The sequence below is a fragment of the Poecilia formosa genome, unplaced genomic scaffold, assembly GCF_000485575.1.
Source record: "Poecilia formosa unplaced genomic scaffold, Poecilia_formosa-5.1.2 Scaffold363, whole genome shotgun sequence".
Taxonomy (NCBI): Eukaryota; Metazoa; Chordata; class Actinopteri; order Cyprinodontiformes; family Poeciliidae; genus Poecilia; species Poecilia formosa.
The window spans coordinates 1-11,480 of NW_006800302.1; the positions used below are offsets into that span (position 1 = coordinate 1).

General features: G+C 38.9%; 3 protein-coding genes across 6 annotated transcripts in view; all 3 read left to right on the forward strand.

The window, feature by feature from the left end:
• The first annotated feature begins 78 nt into the window (after window positions 1-78).
• On the forward strand, window positions 79-3,484 carry LOC103153793 (glucose-fructose oxidoreductase domain-containing protein 2-like). The gene has a single exon (XM_007574826.2). The coding sequence runs from the start codon at window positions 247-249 to the stop codon at window positions 1,084-1,086; it is 840 nt and encodes a 279-aa protein (XP_007574888.1). The 5' UTR covers window positions 79-246; the 3' UTR covers window positions 1,087-3,484.
• A 786-nt stretch (window positions 3,485-4,270) lies between these two features.
• LOC103153794 (uncharacterized) lies at window positions 4,271-9,129 on the forward strand. 3 transcript variants are annotated; one of them, XM_007574829.2, is made up of 7 exons: window positions 4,272-4,429; window positions 4,595-4,682; window positions 5,396-5,812; window positions 5,935-6,059; window positions 6,591-6,651; window positions 7,186-7,605; window positions 8,330-9,129. In XM_007574829.2, the coding sequence occupies exons 1-7, from the start codon at window positions 4,415-4,417 to the stop codon at window positions 8,692-8,694; spliced, it is 1,491 nt and encodes a 496-aa protein (XP_007574891.1). In that variant the 5' UTR covers window positions 4,272-4,414; the 3' UTR covers window positions 8,695-9,129. The 3 variants fall into 3 exon arrangements, with proteins under 3 accessions (XP_007574890.1, XP_007574891.1, XP_007574889.1); XM_007574828.2 differs by having other exon boundaries at window positions 4,271-4,682; window positions 5,998-6,059; XM_007574827.2 differs by having other exon boundaries at window positions 4,272-4,682.
• Window positions 9,130-9,910: 781 nt separating this feature from the next.
• The window catches only part of cog4 (component of oligomeric golgi complex 4), a 12,855-nt gene continuing 11,285 nt past the window's right edge, over window positions 9,911-11,480 (forward strand). Inside the window, exons 1-2 of one of the 2 annotated variants that reach the window (XM_016662224.1) lie at window positions 9,911-10,138; window positions 11,378-11,460. In XM_016662224.1, the coding sequence (XP_016517710.1) occupies window positions 10,004-10,138; window positions 11,378-11,460 (218 nt within the window). In that variant the 5' untranslated portion in view covers window positions 9,911-10,003. The remainder of the gene's footprint in view (window positions 10,139-11,377; window positions 11,461-11,480) is intronic. The other variant, XM_007574830.2, reaches the window with a different exon arrangement.

Sequence of the window (11,480 nt, forward strand, 5' to 3'; positions counted from 1 at the left end):
TTTTTATAATATTTTCTGTCATTTGTAACTTCTTTTTTAGAAAAGAAAGTGAGAAAAATAATAGCTTGAACTCGGATATGAAGTGAAAATAATCAGGTTTTAGTTCTAAGTCTCGTTGCCTAGCCGTGCTGTGTGAGTTTAATAGTTCAGTATTAGCTGAGTTTCTCCATCTGTTCCCACTGTCTTACAGGTATCGGGAAGAATGTCGTGTGTGAGAAAGCTGCAACCGCTGTCGACTCTTTCAAGATGGTGACTGCAGCCAGATACTACCCCCAGCTGCTGAGCATGATGGGTAACACCCTGCGCTTCCTGCCGGCCTTTGTGGCGATGCAACAGCTGCTGGTGGAGGGCTACGTCGGGGACATCCAGGTGTGTGACGTGCGGGTCTACGGCCCGAGCCTCCTGGACCAGTCGTACGGCTGGACCTGCGAGGAGCTGATGGGCGGCGGCGGGTTGCACATCGTTGGGTCCGCCATCATCGACCTGCTGAGTTACCTCACGGGAACCAGAGCTCACCGCGTGCACGGCTTACTGCGGACCTTTGTGCAACAGAACAACCTGATCCGAGGCATCCGCCGCGTCACCAGCGACGACTTTTGTTTCTTCCAAATGTTGATGGGTGGAACCGGATCCTCGGGCGTGTGCTGCACCGTCACCTTGAACTTCAACATGCCGGGGTCGTTCGTGCACGAGGTTATGATCGTCGGATCTGCTGGCAGGCTGGTCGCCAGGGGAACCGAGCTGTACGGCCAACGCAACGGGAGCAAATGCGAAGAGCTGCTGCTGGCTGACGGCGGTGGCGTCGGACCGGAGGCGAAAGAGACGCCCCGCCCTCACCTGCAGGGGCTGAGCTCCATGGTGAAGGCGCTGAGGCAGTCCTTCCAGGCTCATGAAGAGCGGCGGTTGTGGTCACAAGGTCCGGTTGCCTCGGCGCCAACCTTTGAAGACGGCCTGTACGTGCAGACGGTGGTGGAGGCGGTCAAACAGTCCAGCAGCAGCGGGGAGTGGGTCTGCGTGGAGATCATGAGTCAGGAGCCGGACCCCAACCACAACCTGTGCGAGGCGCTGCAGAGAAACAAAAACTGAACCGAAACATTCACTGAGTGCAAAATCTACGTGCGTGACAGAACGGGACTCTGAACGTATGTCTGCGATTCAGCTGCTTTGGCCGTTTACATCACACACACACACACACACACGACTACTTTCATGTTCACTTCCTCTCAGGTTTTGCAGATTAATATTTAGCCAACATAGACACAGCTGCATTGTGCGCCTGGAGGAAGGAGAGTACTCTTAAATGTACTCCATCAGTAAACCACAGCCTTATTATTTGGGTTCGGACCAGTGGAAATACAGACAGCCTGGTGACAAACGTGTGCCAACAATCCTGTAGATGCTGCCTTCATCTGGCTCATTTCGAAGTTGAGAAGTAAGGAATGTACTCTTCTCAGTTTGTAAATGGTTTTGTGTCAGTAAGTCGCAACATCGACATTTAATACTTGGTATTTGCACGTTTCAGAATAATGTATGTGCTTCATTTGTGCAACAAAGTCTGCAGTGAAATATTTTCACTCAAGTTTTGTATTTAAATTAAGACGAGTTGAACAGTTTTGTACTTAAAATCTAAATTATTGTTTGCCTAAACATCGGTTATATCACTACTTGTAGGTCACTATTATATTCACCAGAGTTTACTTTAGGACTAAATATGAAAGCAAGACGATAATTTGACTTAGGTGCTTTTCATAATTTACCTCTGATAGTTAAATAAGATCAGAACAGAAATAATAATGCTGTGGGACGTTTACATTTAGTTTTGTTTAATTTTAGCTCTAATCATTTTGGTTAAAGTGACTCATGTAGCAAAATATACTGATAAAATAGCCAATCACTTCACTATTTTGAACATTTTAAATGTAACAAAGCTATAAACATAATAATTTACAAATGGTATAAGGAAGTATTTGAACAAAGAACATTTAGCCCATAATGTGAAAAGAAATATTCCTCCAAACATTAAATCAAAAATTCAAATATCTAAGAAACTAAAATGGGGATTAAACAAGTTTAAAATTATCTCTCATTATATAGAAAGTGCAGCCCAATGTGTTTCCTTAATAAATACTTAAATATAAAAGTCTACTGATACTTGATGAGCAGAACACCAAAGTTTCAAATAATCTGATTTACAGTTGTGTTATTAAATTACATCAGCTGCAGATATTACTATATTTCAGTGTAATAATCTATTATATTATTGGCAAAATGTTTGTTATTGACAAAAACTTTAGGATATTATTGACTTATTGCTGTTGGTTTATTGTTGGCTTTCTTGCATTAGAAATGGTCAAAATGATTTACACTATTGATTGCTACAGGTAACCTAACCAGATTATTATTATTATTTTCCTGTTACAACACGCCGTGGCAAATATACCAGGGACTGAGTAAAATAAGTTATGCAGAGAACATAAATATCGATGGCCCCCTGAAAGCGACCAGGTAAGTTTGAATGTTTGTTTTGAGCGGCTCGCTGTAAATAAGCCAGAGGTTTTTCTTTACGTGCCGCATTTCCATTATTTTAAAAGAAATGTCCTACATTTAGATGAAAACTATAGTTATTGTAACACGGATGAAATGTGTTTTGGTAATAACTTGGATTTTCTTAAATAACTCGTGAAAAATCCGCCTACAATCTTTTTATCTATCAAAACTGACGGAAAGAATGAAGCCATAACATTTACCTGTTAGGTTTACCTGGAGATTTAAACATTTACAACTTATTTTAAAGATAAAAACTTAAGTTTACACTTAAAATTAAGAGTTTGATTCTAAATTAAAACGTAGTCCAGTGTGAGTGGGTCCGATCCGCCACATAGCAGCTGCCTCTTTGTTACAGTCAAAGCTCCAGTTATATGGGAATCAGGGGAATTTAAAGAGTATTTGATGTTATTTAATCTGTCCAATTTTTTTTGATCTGCTAGCGTAGATCTTAATATATTTGTTACATCTCATTTTCTCAGCAGGGCTGTAGTTTACATTAATTTCTTTAGAAAATGTTTCTGCTGAATCCATCACTGCTAAAACGCATTCCAGCTGATTTATTTTTTTAATCACCTTGTCAGCAGCTTTCCTTTGAATTCACACTGATAAAATGCCACCTGTTTACTAAACGATTTAGTGCTTGCACCAGCCAGCTTGCTGCAAATGTGACTTCAACATTTATAATAAACTTTTGTATTTATTTATTGTTCCCTGGAGAAAGTTTGACATGTTTGTCCATTGTCTTTCAGCCTGTGAATTTCTGTTTTGATGCTGTAATATTTATATATCTTGTTTTTTTTGTTTTTTTTTTAGTCTTGTTTTAACTAATATGGCATTTTGGGCACTAATTTGCTGCTTCAGAGTTGATAAACTGTACTTTTAATCTGTGTGACATATTTTTCTTTTAATAAATATAATTGTTTTAATTTAAAGGCCATTTTCTGACCTGAGTGCATCATTTCTCTTATATAACAAAACAAATTAAAACAGTATCTTGAGAGTTTAACTTGGTGCTAAATATATCATCCATTTAATGTATTTTCTTCTTTGCATCTTTCCTGTTTTTGGTTTGTTCGATAGGAATGATGCTCATTCTGCCTTTTTGTATCAGGACTTCATAAGTTGACGTATGTCGACTTATAATAGTCTTTGTATAGAAGAAAAAATGGTAAATGAGACTTTTTGAAATGTAACAAAAAAAATGTAAAATATAGTCATTTCTATGTAGGCCATGTCATTATCGAGCTTTTTTGACAAAACGGACAACTAGCAAGCTTGAACTTTTTTTTCAGCTTTTTTTAAACAATTGTTTATGCACTTCGATATTAAGATACTGCAGCCCCCTCGATATGGAATTCATGTGTAGCCTTCCATTATAAACATTCACCAGTAAAATTTATACATAAAAGCATCAAAAATAACTTAAAAACCAAAAATGCATGTTTCCTAAAAAGATATTATCCATAGCATCGCGCAAAAGCTGCATATCAAATCATCATAGTCATTATTTTTGTTTGACCTTTTTCTCATAAATCACTTAGACAATATATTCATTTTCAAGACTTTAGCCCTTTACATGTCAGCTCAATTATTTGAAATAATAGTTGACAATGTAGTACACAAAACGCTAAATGTTTGTCCATAAAATACATGATACAGTGCTTTGGAGGTTGAATATATAAAAAAAAATCACCATTCTGTCCAGCTGGTGGCGCCAGCGCAGCCCTGAATAGTAGTAGTAGAAGAAGAGCTGAAAAAAAGAACGCAGTCTGAGTCAGTTCGGCTAACTTAGCATGACAGCTAACGAAGATCAGCCAACGGTCAAATATTGGTTTTAGACCAAACTGGGTCATCGGTACCGTGTGGTATGGGACCCCGAAAGGTAAAGCTGGACACATACCGTAAGAGAAGCGTGGTGTGGAGCTTTTTTACAGATATAGACGAAGGGTCGGTGCAGTGTGTGCTGTGTAATCGTTACCTTCATAAGAAGGAGCACGGCTCCACCACTCCGATGCTAAGACATCTGCGCCTCAAACACCCCACACAGGTCTACAGAGGGATGGAAAGAGACCACGAAGCTTCCGCCAGCCACGACCACCAACATATGGAAATAGATGATGAACAGATCATCTCTGGTATGCCTTCCTGATTATTTCCTGTTATTAGTTTGTCTGTCCATTTCATCCCTGACTGCATGTAATCTGTTGTTGTTTGGATTCTTAAAACAGTGTGAATGCTCATTCATCATCTGATTTATAAACTTTGCAGTTACCTTTCAAATACAACATGTTGTGTTTGTGTGGATGGATATACGCCCAGTTTTCAGAAGATTTTAAATGGAGTCCCCCACGGCTCAGTTTTAGGCCACTTTTTGTTTTTCATCGTCATTCAGCTGAAGTTCACTTTTATGCAAATGAAACCTTACTTTATTCATAGCTGCTGCAGGATAGCTTAAACCTGGTTCTGAATGTAAACTGCTAAACTTTAGTCTTATGTGGAGCATTTAAGTGAAGATGTATTTTCGGGCTGAAATAGTGTCTTTAATTATGGGAATAAAACCAGTTTAAATTCTGTTTTTGAACTTCTTTTGATATATGGATATTATTTATATTCCTGGTGCTTCCTCCAGTGTTTATGTTTTTGGGATGAAATAAAGTACATCCCGGTATTGGCAGCAGGAAAATTGACACTTCCACCTCTGCTTTTTGATTCTTTACATATAAATAGACAGAAGTAGCCTTATAAATGACGCTTAAGAAATAACACAGCAAGGAAGCCAGACATAATGCCTTCTGCTTTTAGAGACAAAAATTAGTTTTTTTTAAGAAAACACCTTTTTGTTTTGCAGTTGTAGTGTCGGTGGACGACGATGAATCCAACACCAGGACCACCCAGAATGATTCTGATCCCAGCACTGCTGTCAGTGGCCTCTATGAGACGTCACCACGAGGCTCGCTAGCTCATCTAATACACGAAGATGATCTTAGCCACATTCCCAACAAGCAGTCACGCAGGCGCAGCTTGATTTGGAGACTGTTTGAACATTTGGACAACTTGAACGCCGCCCGCTGCCGCATTTGCATGAAGAAGTTGCACAAAAGTGGCGGCATTAGCAACCTTCGTCGACACTTGGTAAAGAGGCACCCAAAGGTGCTGTCAGAGCTGCTGTCCACCAACCACCGCCCTGCTGTGCCCTCACAGGATGTAAATGTAGCCGGTGTCTCTCGTGAATCCTACATAGGAACAGAGCCCCATCAGGCTCCAGGTACGTTTGGTCAATGAAACCACTTCTCTTCATGTGTAGTTTTATCGATGAGGGGACAGCATGGCCCCTTGTCGTCATCATCAGAGCTTCTTTAGGATGTTTATTTTTCTCTTCTTGTGTAGTGAAATTGGTTTTGGATGATGGGGAATCTCACATTATGACCACACTGAATGAAACTATTCCAGGGATAAACAACCTTCCAGGCATGCCACAAGGTGGATCGGCTGAGAAAATAATAGAAGCAGAGGTAAACTATTTGTCCACTTAAAGAATTACAGTTAAAAGAAAATATTTTCTTCTCACTGTCTGACTTTAAATTAGCTGAAGCTTCTCCTGTTTGAGATCAGATTTAAAAAAAAAAAAAAGATTTCTGCTTAAGTCTATTTAACTCAGACGCTTACAAAGCCATCATCATCTGGGCTTTCCTATATTGTTTAAAAACAAAGGAATCTCAGTTTATGTAAGCCTCTGATTGTGGTGTAAAAGAAAATTTCTCCCTTTACTATTCTGGCATTTAGCAAACATAAATATTATAACAGTGCGATAAAGCAGAAAAATCTTCATATACATGTAAATATTTTAATTTAACTTGCATAAAGAAGCATTCTAAACAAAACTTAAACCACAGGAGATTAAATATTCTTAACTGCTGCAACTGCATGTAGAAATCTCAGCGTTTCAGAGGTTGTATCTCTTCCAGCCTGACCAAAATACATGCAGTGTTATTTTAAAGTTTGTGTCCACTAAGCTACACTGGAGAACTTTTCTTCTTCTGCAGGATTCAAATGCTGACGGAACGGGGGGAACCATGTGGGACAGTGGACAGAAATGGTTTCCAGGTGAGCGTCTGTTGCTCTAACTTGTCTTATTATTATTTTTGGTGAACCTTTCTTCCAAAGGTGAGTGTAAATTTTTACTTGGTAATCTGAATGTAATCTGAATTTCTAGACTTAACCACTTCCTGAAAGGGAAATTTCTACCCCGAGCATGGATTATCCCTCACTAATCTGGACCTCAGAGTCCTAAATGGTTCATGTATTTGCATAAAATAAAATTTTGATGTCTCTTTTAGATGTGACTACTGCATATTTTTGATGTGTACCTGTTTGAGCACGGGGGATTTTCATTAAGAGGCAAAGACAAGCAGGATTCTGGTTCCAATGATCATCTCCCATCTTTATGTAGAAAATCATAATAGCTGCAGTAATAAATGGTGTTTTTGCAATTCTTAGTTTGTTGGATTAAACCAGCTGCACTCATATTCAGACAACTTACTGCTACTGACTGTAGGAAAGTTATTTTAGACACGGAGACTTTAGAACCGCATTTAAAGCCTCGATAATAACTGGTATTTTAAATTTCTTTTTCATCAGTGGAAGTTAGAGTGGAGGACGACAGCTCTGACGTCATGACCCCTTCTATCGAACCTGATGGCAGTCATATCATAAACGACAATCCCGACTCTTTGCAAGAAGGTTTGGCACAAGACGCGTTTCATTCAGAGGCAGGTGAAAACTCCTCTGAGAGACCGCAGACCAAAGACCGCAGAAGGAGCGTGATCTGGAGGCACTTTGAGAGATTAGAGAGTTCAGAAGCAGCTCAGTGTCGCATTTGTATGAGGAAGCTGCAGTGCTACGACAGCGGCTGCACTGGTAATCTGCACCGACATCTGTCGAAAAGACACCCGAAGGTGTTTTCTGAGCTGGGATCCAACTCGCTCAAACAGTTGTCACCAGACTCAAATGGCCACGGTGGAACAACCGAAAGTCCGTTAATGAAACACGAACTTTCAGGTAAGTCTCTATTGCTGCTTTTTAAAGTGTTTATGATTTTTAAAGTTCAAAATTAATATTTTGCATGTTGTGTATTTCCATTTGGCTCTCAACTGCTTCCAAAAACATTCCAAGCACTTAATCATTTTTGGCAGTAAGGTTTTTTTTTTTTTTTTTTTAGTGTCTGGAAAATGAGCCGTTTCATAAAGCTCTCAAATGTTAAGTCACAGTCACAGGGCATCCAACCGTTACCTAGCAACCCCAGCAGAGTTCCAGCACGCTTGATTAGCTGGCTTTATACCACTGTATGCGCTGTACAATGGCTGCTGGAAAGGACAGGTGTATTGTTGTGGACTTAACATCCAGAAACCACTTGCAGCTTTGTTGGTTGTGTAATAAGTTCCACTTCTGTTTTTCAAAGATATACGTTTCTATAATTGCGCATCTGTTTACAGTCGTTTTGATGAGCAACTGTAATTATTGAGTTGTGGGCGTGGCCAGCAGCAGCTTATTTGGATTTAAAGTGACAAGATGCACTAAAACAGCTCAAAGTAGACAAAACTGACCAGACTAAAATCTCATCATTTAAGAAAGACTTTGTGCAAAAAACACCTTGAACATGTTTAGCAGAGCTTATCGATGTATTCTAAGCTCTTAAAGGAAGCATAGTAGATCACCTTTAAAGCTTTCGGTTTTATATTCCTTCACTATCGATCATAAATATATGTTCACATCTGCTTTACAGTGAGACCGTCTTTCCCTTCAGCTGGACTGAAGATCTCCAGGCAACCAGAGGTGGAGGTCAGGGTTTTTGAACGGGAGCTGGAGCTGATTGAAGCTCTGAGAAGAACACAGAGGGAGGAGGCTCAGGCTCTGCAGCAGCAGCGGGAGCTGCTGGAAAAGCTGCAGACAGTCGGCGCCAGAGAAGCCGCTGCAGAGAGGGAGACGATCGAGTCGCTGAGGAAAGCCCAGCAGGAGGAAGCCGACGAGTTGATCCGACAGAGAGAGGAGCTGGAGAAGGAAAAGGCGGAGCTGCGGAAGAAGTGGGAAGAGCTCTACCAGGAAAAGGAAGAATTCTCATTGCTCTCCAAAAGCAAAGTGACCCACTGATTCTTAGCCTTTCTGAAAGGGTTAGACTAATTCTAACACAGGGTGATGTAATAGATATATAGTTAACTTCCCTTCCAAGTAAAACATGTTTTTCCAGAAAATTGATGCACAGTGGCTCAGTTCCTGTTCCAGCTGATGTTTTCTTTTAAATATGGAGGAATCTGACCCGGGACGATGCTTCTGCCTTCAAATTACTCTGTATTCAGATACACTCACAAGTGGCTTTGTAATGTGTAGCATGTAGATTATATAAGCTTTTTTTAAATAGAGTTTGAAAAATGAACTTCCATACTGTAAGATGTATAACTGTATATAGAGCATTTTAAACTTGTAAACACTTAAATTCATGGTTCAGACTTTAAATAGAAAAAAGCATTGGAGAAATGATTTTTGTGGACTTTTTCTTCTCATTCTCATAAATATGGTTCATTGACATTGTTTGCTTTGTCTTTATTAAGGTTTACCTTTTCTGTAAAGGTAAACCTTTAAAGGAAATCAAATCAAATTTGATTTCGTGTTAAGCAGGTTTTGCACCAAACTTTTTTATATTTTAAGGTAATGTTTACAGTAGGCTTGTGTTAGTAATTTTGGTGCTATGAATACTTTAACCCAGTTAAATGTACATGCAGGATAAATAAAATGTGGAGAAAAGATGTTTATACCAATTTTTTTAAATTGAAATCGACTATATATTTTATGTATATATATATATATATATGTATAATCACAGAAACAGTTTTAAAAACCTTGAATCATGTTTATACAGGTAACTATATTAATGGCATCCTTTTAAAGTGATTACAAAGTGTACAAGAATAAATACAGAGCATAGATTTATAAGATTGAAATTAACAATTGACGTTAAAGTCAAATATCTATAGATAGGAGTAATTGTTTTAATGTCTAAAGCTAACATTCTTATAAATTAGAAAAAATTACTTCAAAGGCAGTACAAATAATTATCACAGTGAAGATTTAGGCCAGAATTCATGAAAACTGAAAGAACTCATTTATGAAAGCGAATGATTTATGTTTGGTGTGGTGCGCATGCGCAAATAAGCGGGGTAATTCACCCCAAAAGTTGTCTACTCAGGTTGGGTGTTTAATTCCGACAGTAATAAGTGGGAAGTTTTGTTTCATGTAATAATATGCATAATAAAACGCTCCTTGACGAACTCCAATATGTAACAGGACAATGTTATAGACGTAAAGCCGAAGTTGTTGCTGCAGCGCTACCTGCCAGGCTAAACCGAGGGAATATTAGCACACTGATGACGTTGACGCCGGAGTAGCTTTCGTGTGGCGGAAGATGGCTGACAGCGTAGCTCTGGTAGCCAAAAGATGCGACTCTGGCTCTTTATCGTCTGTGAGCATGGAGACCATCTCCGGGCTGACGGAGCTGGATGACCTGGAGCGGGTTTACCAGCAGCTCTGTACCGAGGAGGTACGTATTGGAGGCAGAGCTCAGTCTGTTGCCTACGTCACCATGTAAACTTCCGCGATGCTGCTGCCTTCAGTCATAGAGCTAACAAAATCTGCTGTTGATTAATTATCAAAGGATCTAGACCAAAGCTACCTCTTTCTGTGTTTTAGAAACTACTGCAGTGTTCTGTGTTAAAAACCGTATTACAGTTAATTACAGCGGAGTTTAGCAAAAGAATAAAACAGTCAAACCTGTGTCAAAGCTGCTATCCAGACTTTTCAAGTCAAATCAACTTTAGACATTATTTTTCACCTTTAATTGTTCTGCTTGTTGAGCTATTTTATTGTAAATCATCTTTTAATCACTGTTAAAATATGAGTGCCTACCCCATAGAGACGTCAGGAGTTATATTAGTTTGTATGTTGTGTGTGAATTTGAGGAAAACAATAAAACGTATTACAGACGACCAGGACAAACAGCCTACTGCACATATTTTCTTATTTATGTGTTATAGTTCTTAAAATAAAACATACAATGTGTGACAACTGGAGTCACATAGTTAAATCTGCCATGAAATGCCTGATGGATGCATCTCTGTGCTCGAGTCTCACTAAAGATTTCTGCACCCAATGGTGAAATTCACTTTCTGCCTGTTGAGGCCTTAACGAGGTTTGTATAACAAAGCTGAGGAAAAAGCTTAGTTAGAATATTGGGAAATACTTTTTCATTGTTTATTGAGAGGTAAATGATTGGCCAGTACTAGAAAATGTTCTCAGAATTTAGTCCCCATATAAACATAGAGGGTTTGTGCTTTACAACTTGGTATATTTTTTTTTGCACGATATCTTAGCTCCTAATTTGTATAGTAAGAGTTTTAGAAAGATTTCAGTATAGCGTAGGTTGTGCAAAGGCTACTAGACTAATTTAGAGAAGTTGAGCTACTAAATCAAATGAAAGCAACTAACAGTCGCTGTTTCTGGGGAGAATATAACATGGCCACAACAGAACATTTATTTGTTTAGAAAATATTTTTGTATGATTACATTCTCCAAAGATAACTCTATTTTTAGGGGGGTTTCTCCAAAACATAATCAAATGAGCAAAAGTAAAGTCTTGAAATATACATTTGACCATATGAATTTATCCTATGTGACTAAGTTGATGTTTTGTTGAGTTAGACCTTTATGCAAACGTCTTGTGACTGTACTGCATGCATGCTGCTTAATTTAAAAATACTTGTGTTTTTTCTGTTTATTATAGACAGAAGTGGAAGCTGAGCTCGACAGGCTGGTGGGGCAGGAGGGGAGCATTCACACAAAGATGCTGGCACTGCAGAGGATGGGGTAAATATATATATATATAT

Bases quoted from the DNA above. Each gene is read 5' to 3' on its own strand.
- LOC103153794 (XM_007574827.2), top strand. From the start codon at position 4,415: ATGGGACCCCGAAAGGTAAAGCTGGACACATACCGTAAGAGAAGCGTG. The intron at 6,060-6,590 runs GTAAACTATTTG...CTTCTTCTGCAG, and splicing joins AGAAAATAATAGAAGCAGAG to GATTCAAATGCTGACGGAAC. The intron at 6,652-7,185 runs GTGAGCGTCTGT...CTTTTTCATCAG, and splicing joins TGGACAGAAATGGTTTCCAG to TGGAAGTTAGAGTGGAGGAC.
- LOC103153793 (XM_007574826.2), top strand. From the start codon at position 247: ATGGTGACTGCAGCCAGATACTACCCCCAGCTGCTGAGCATGATGGGT.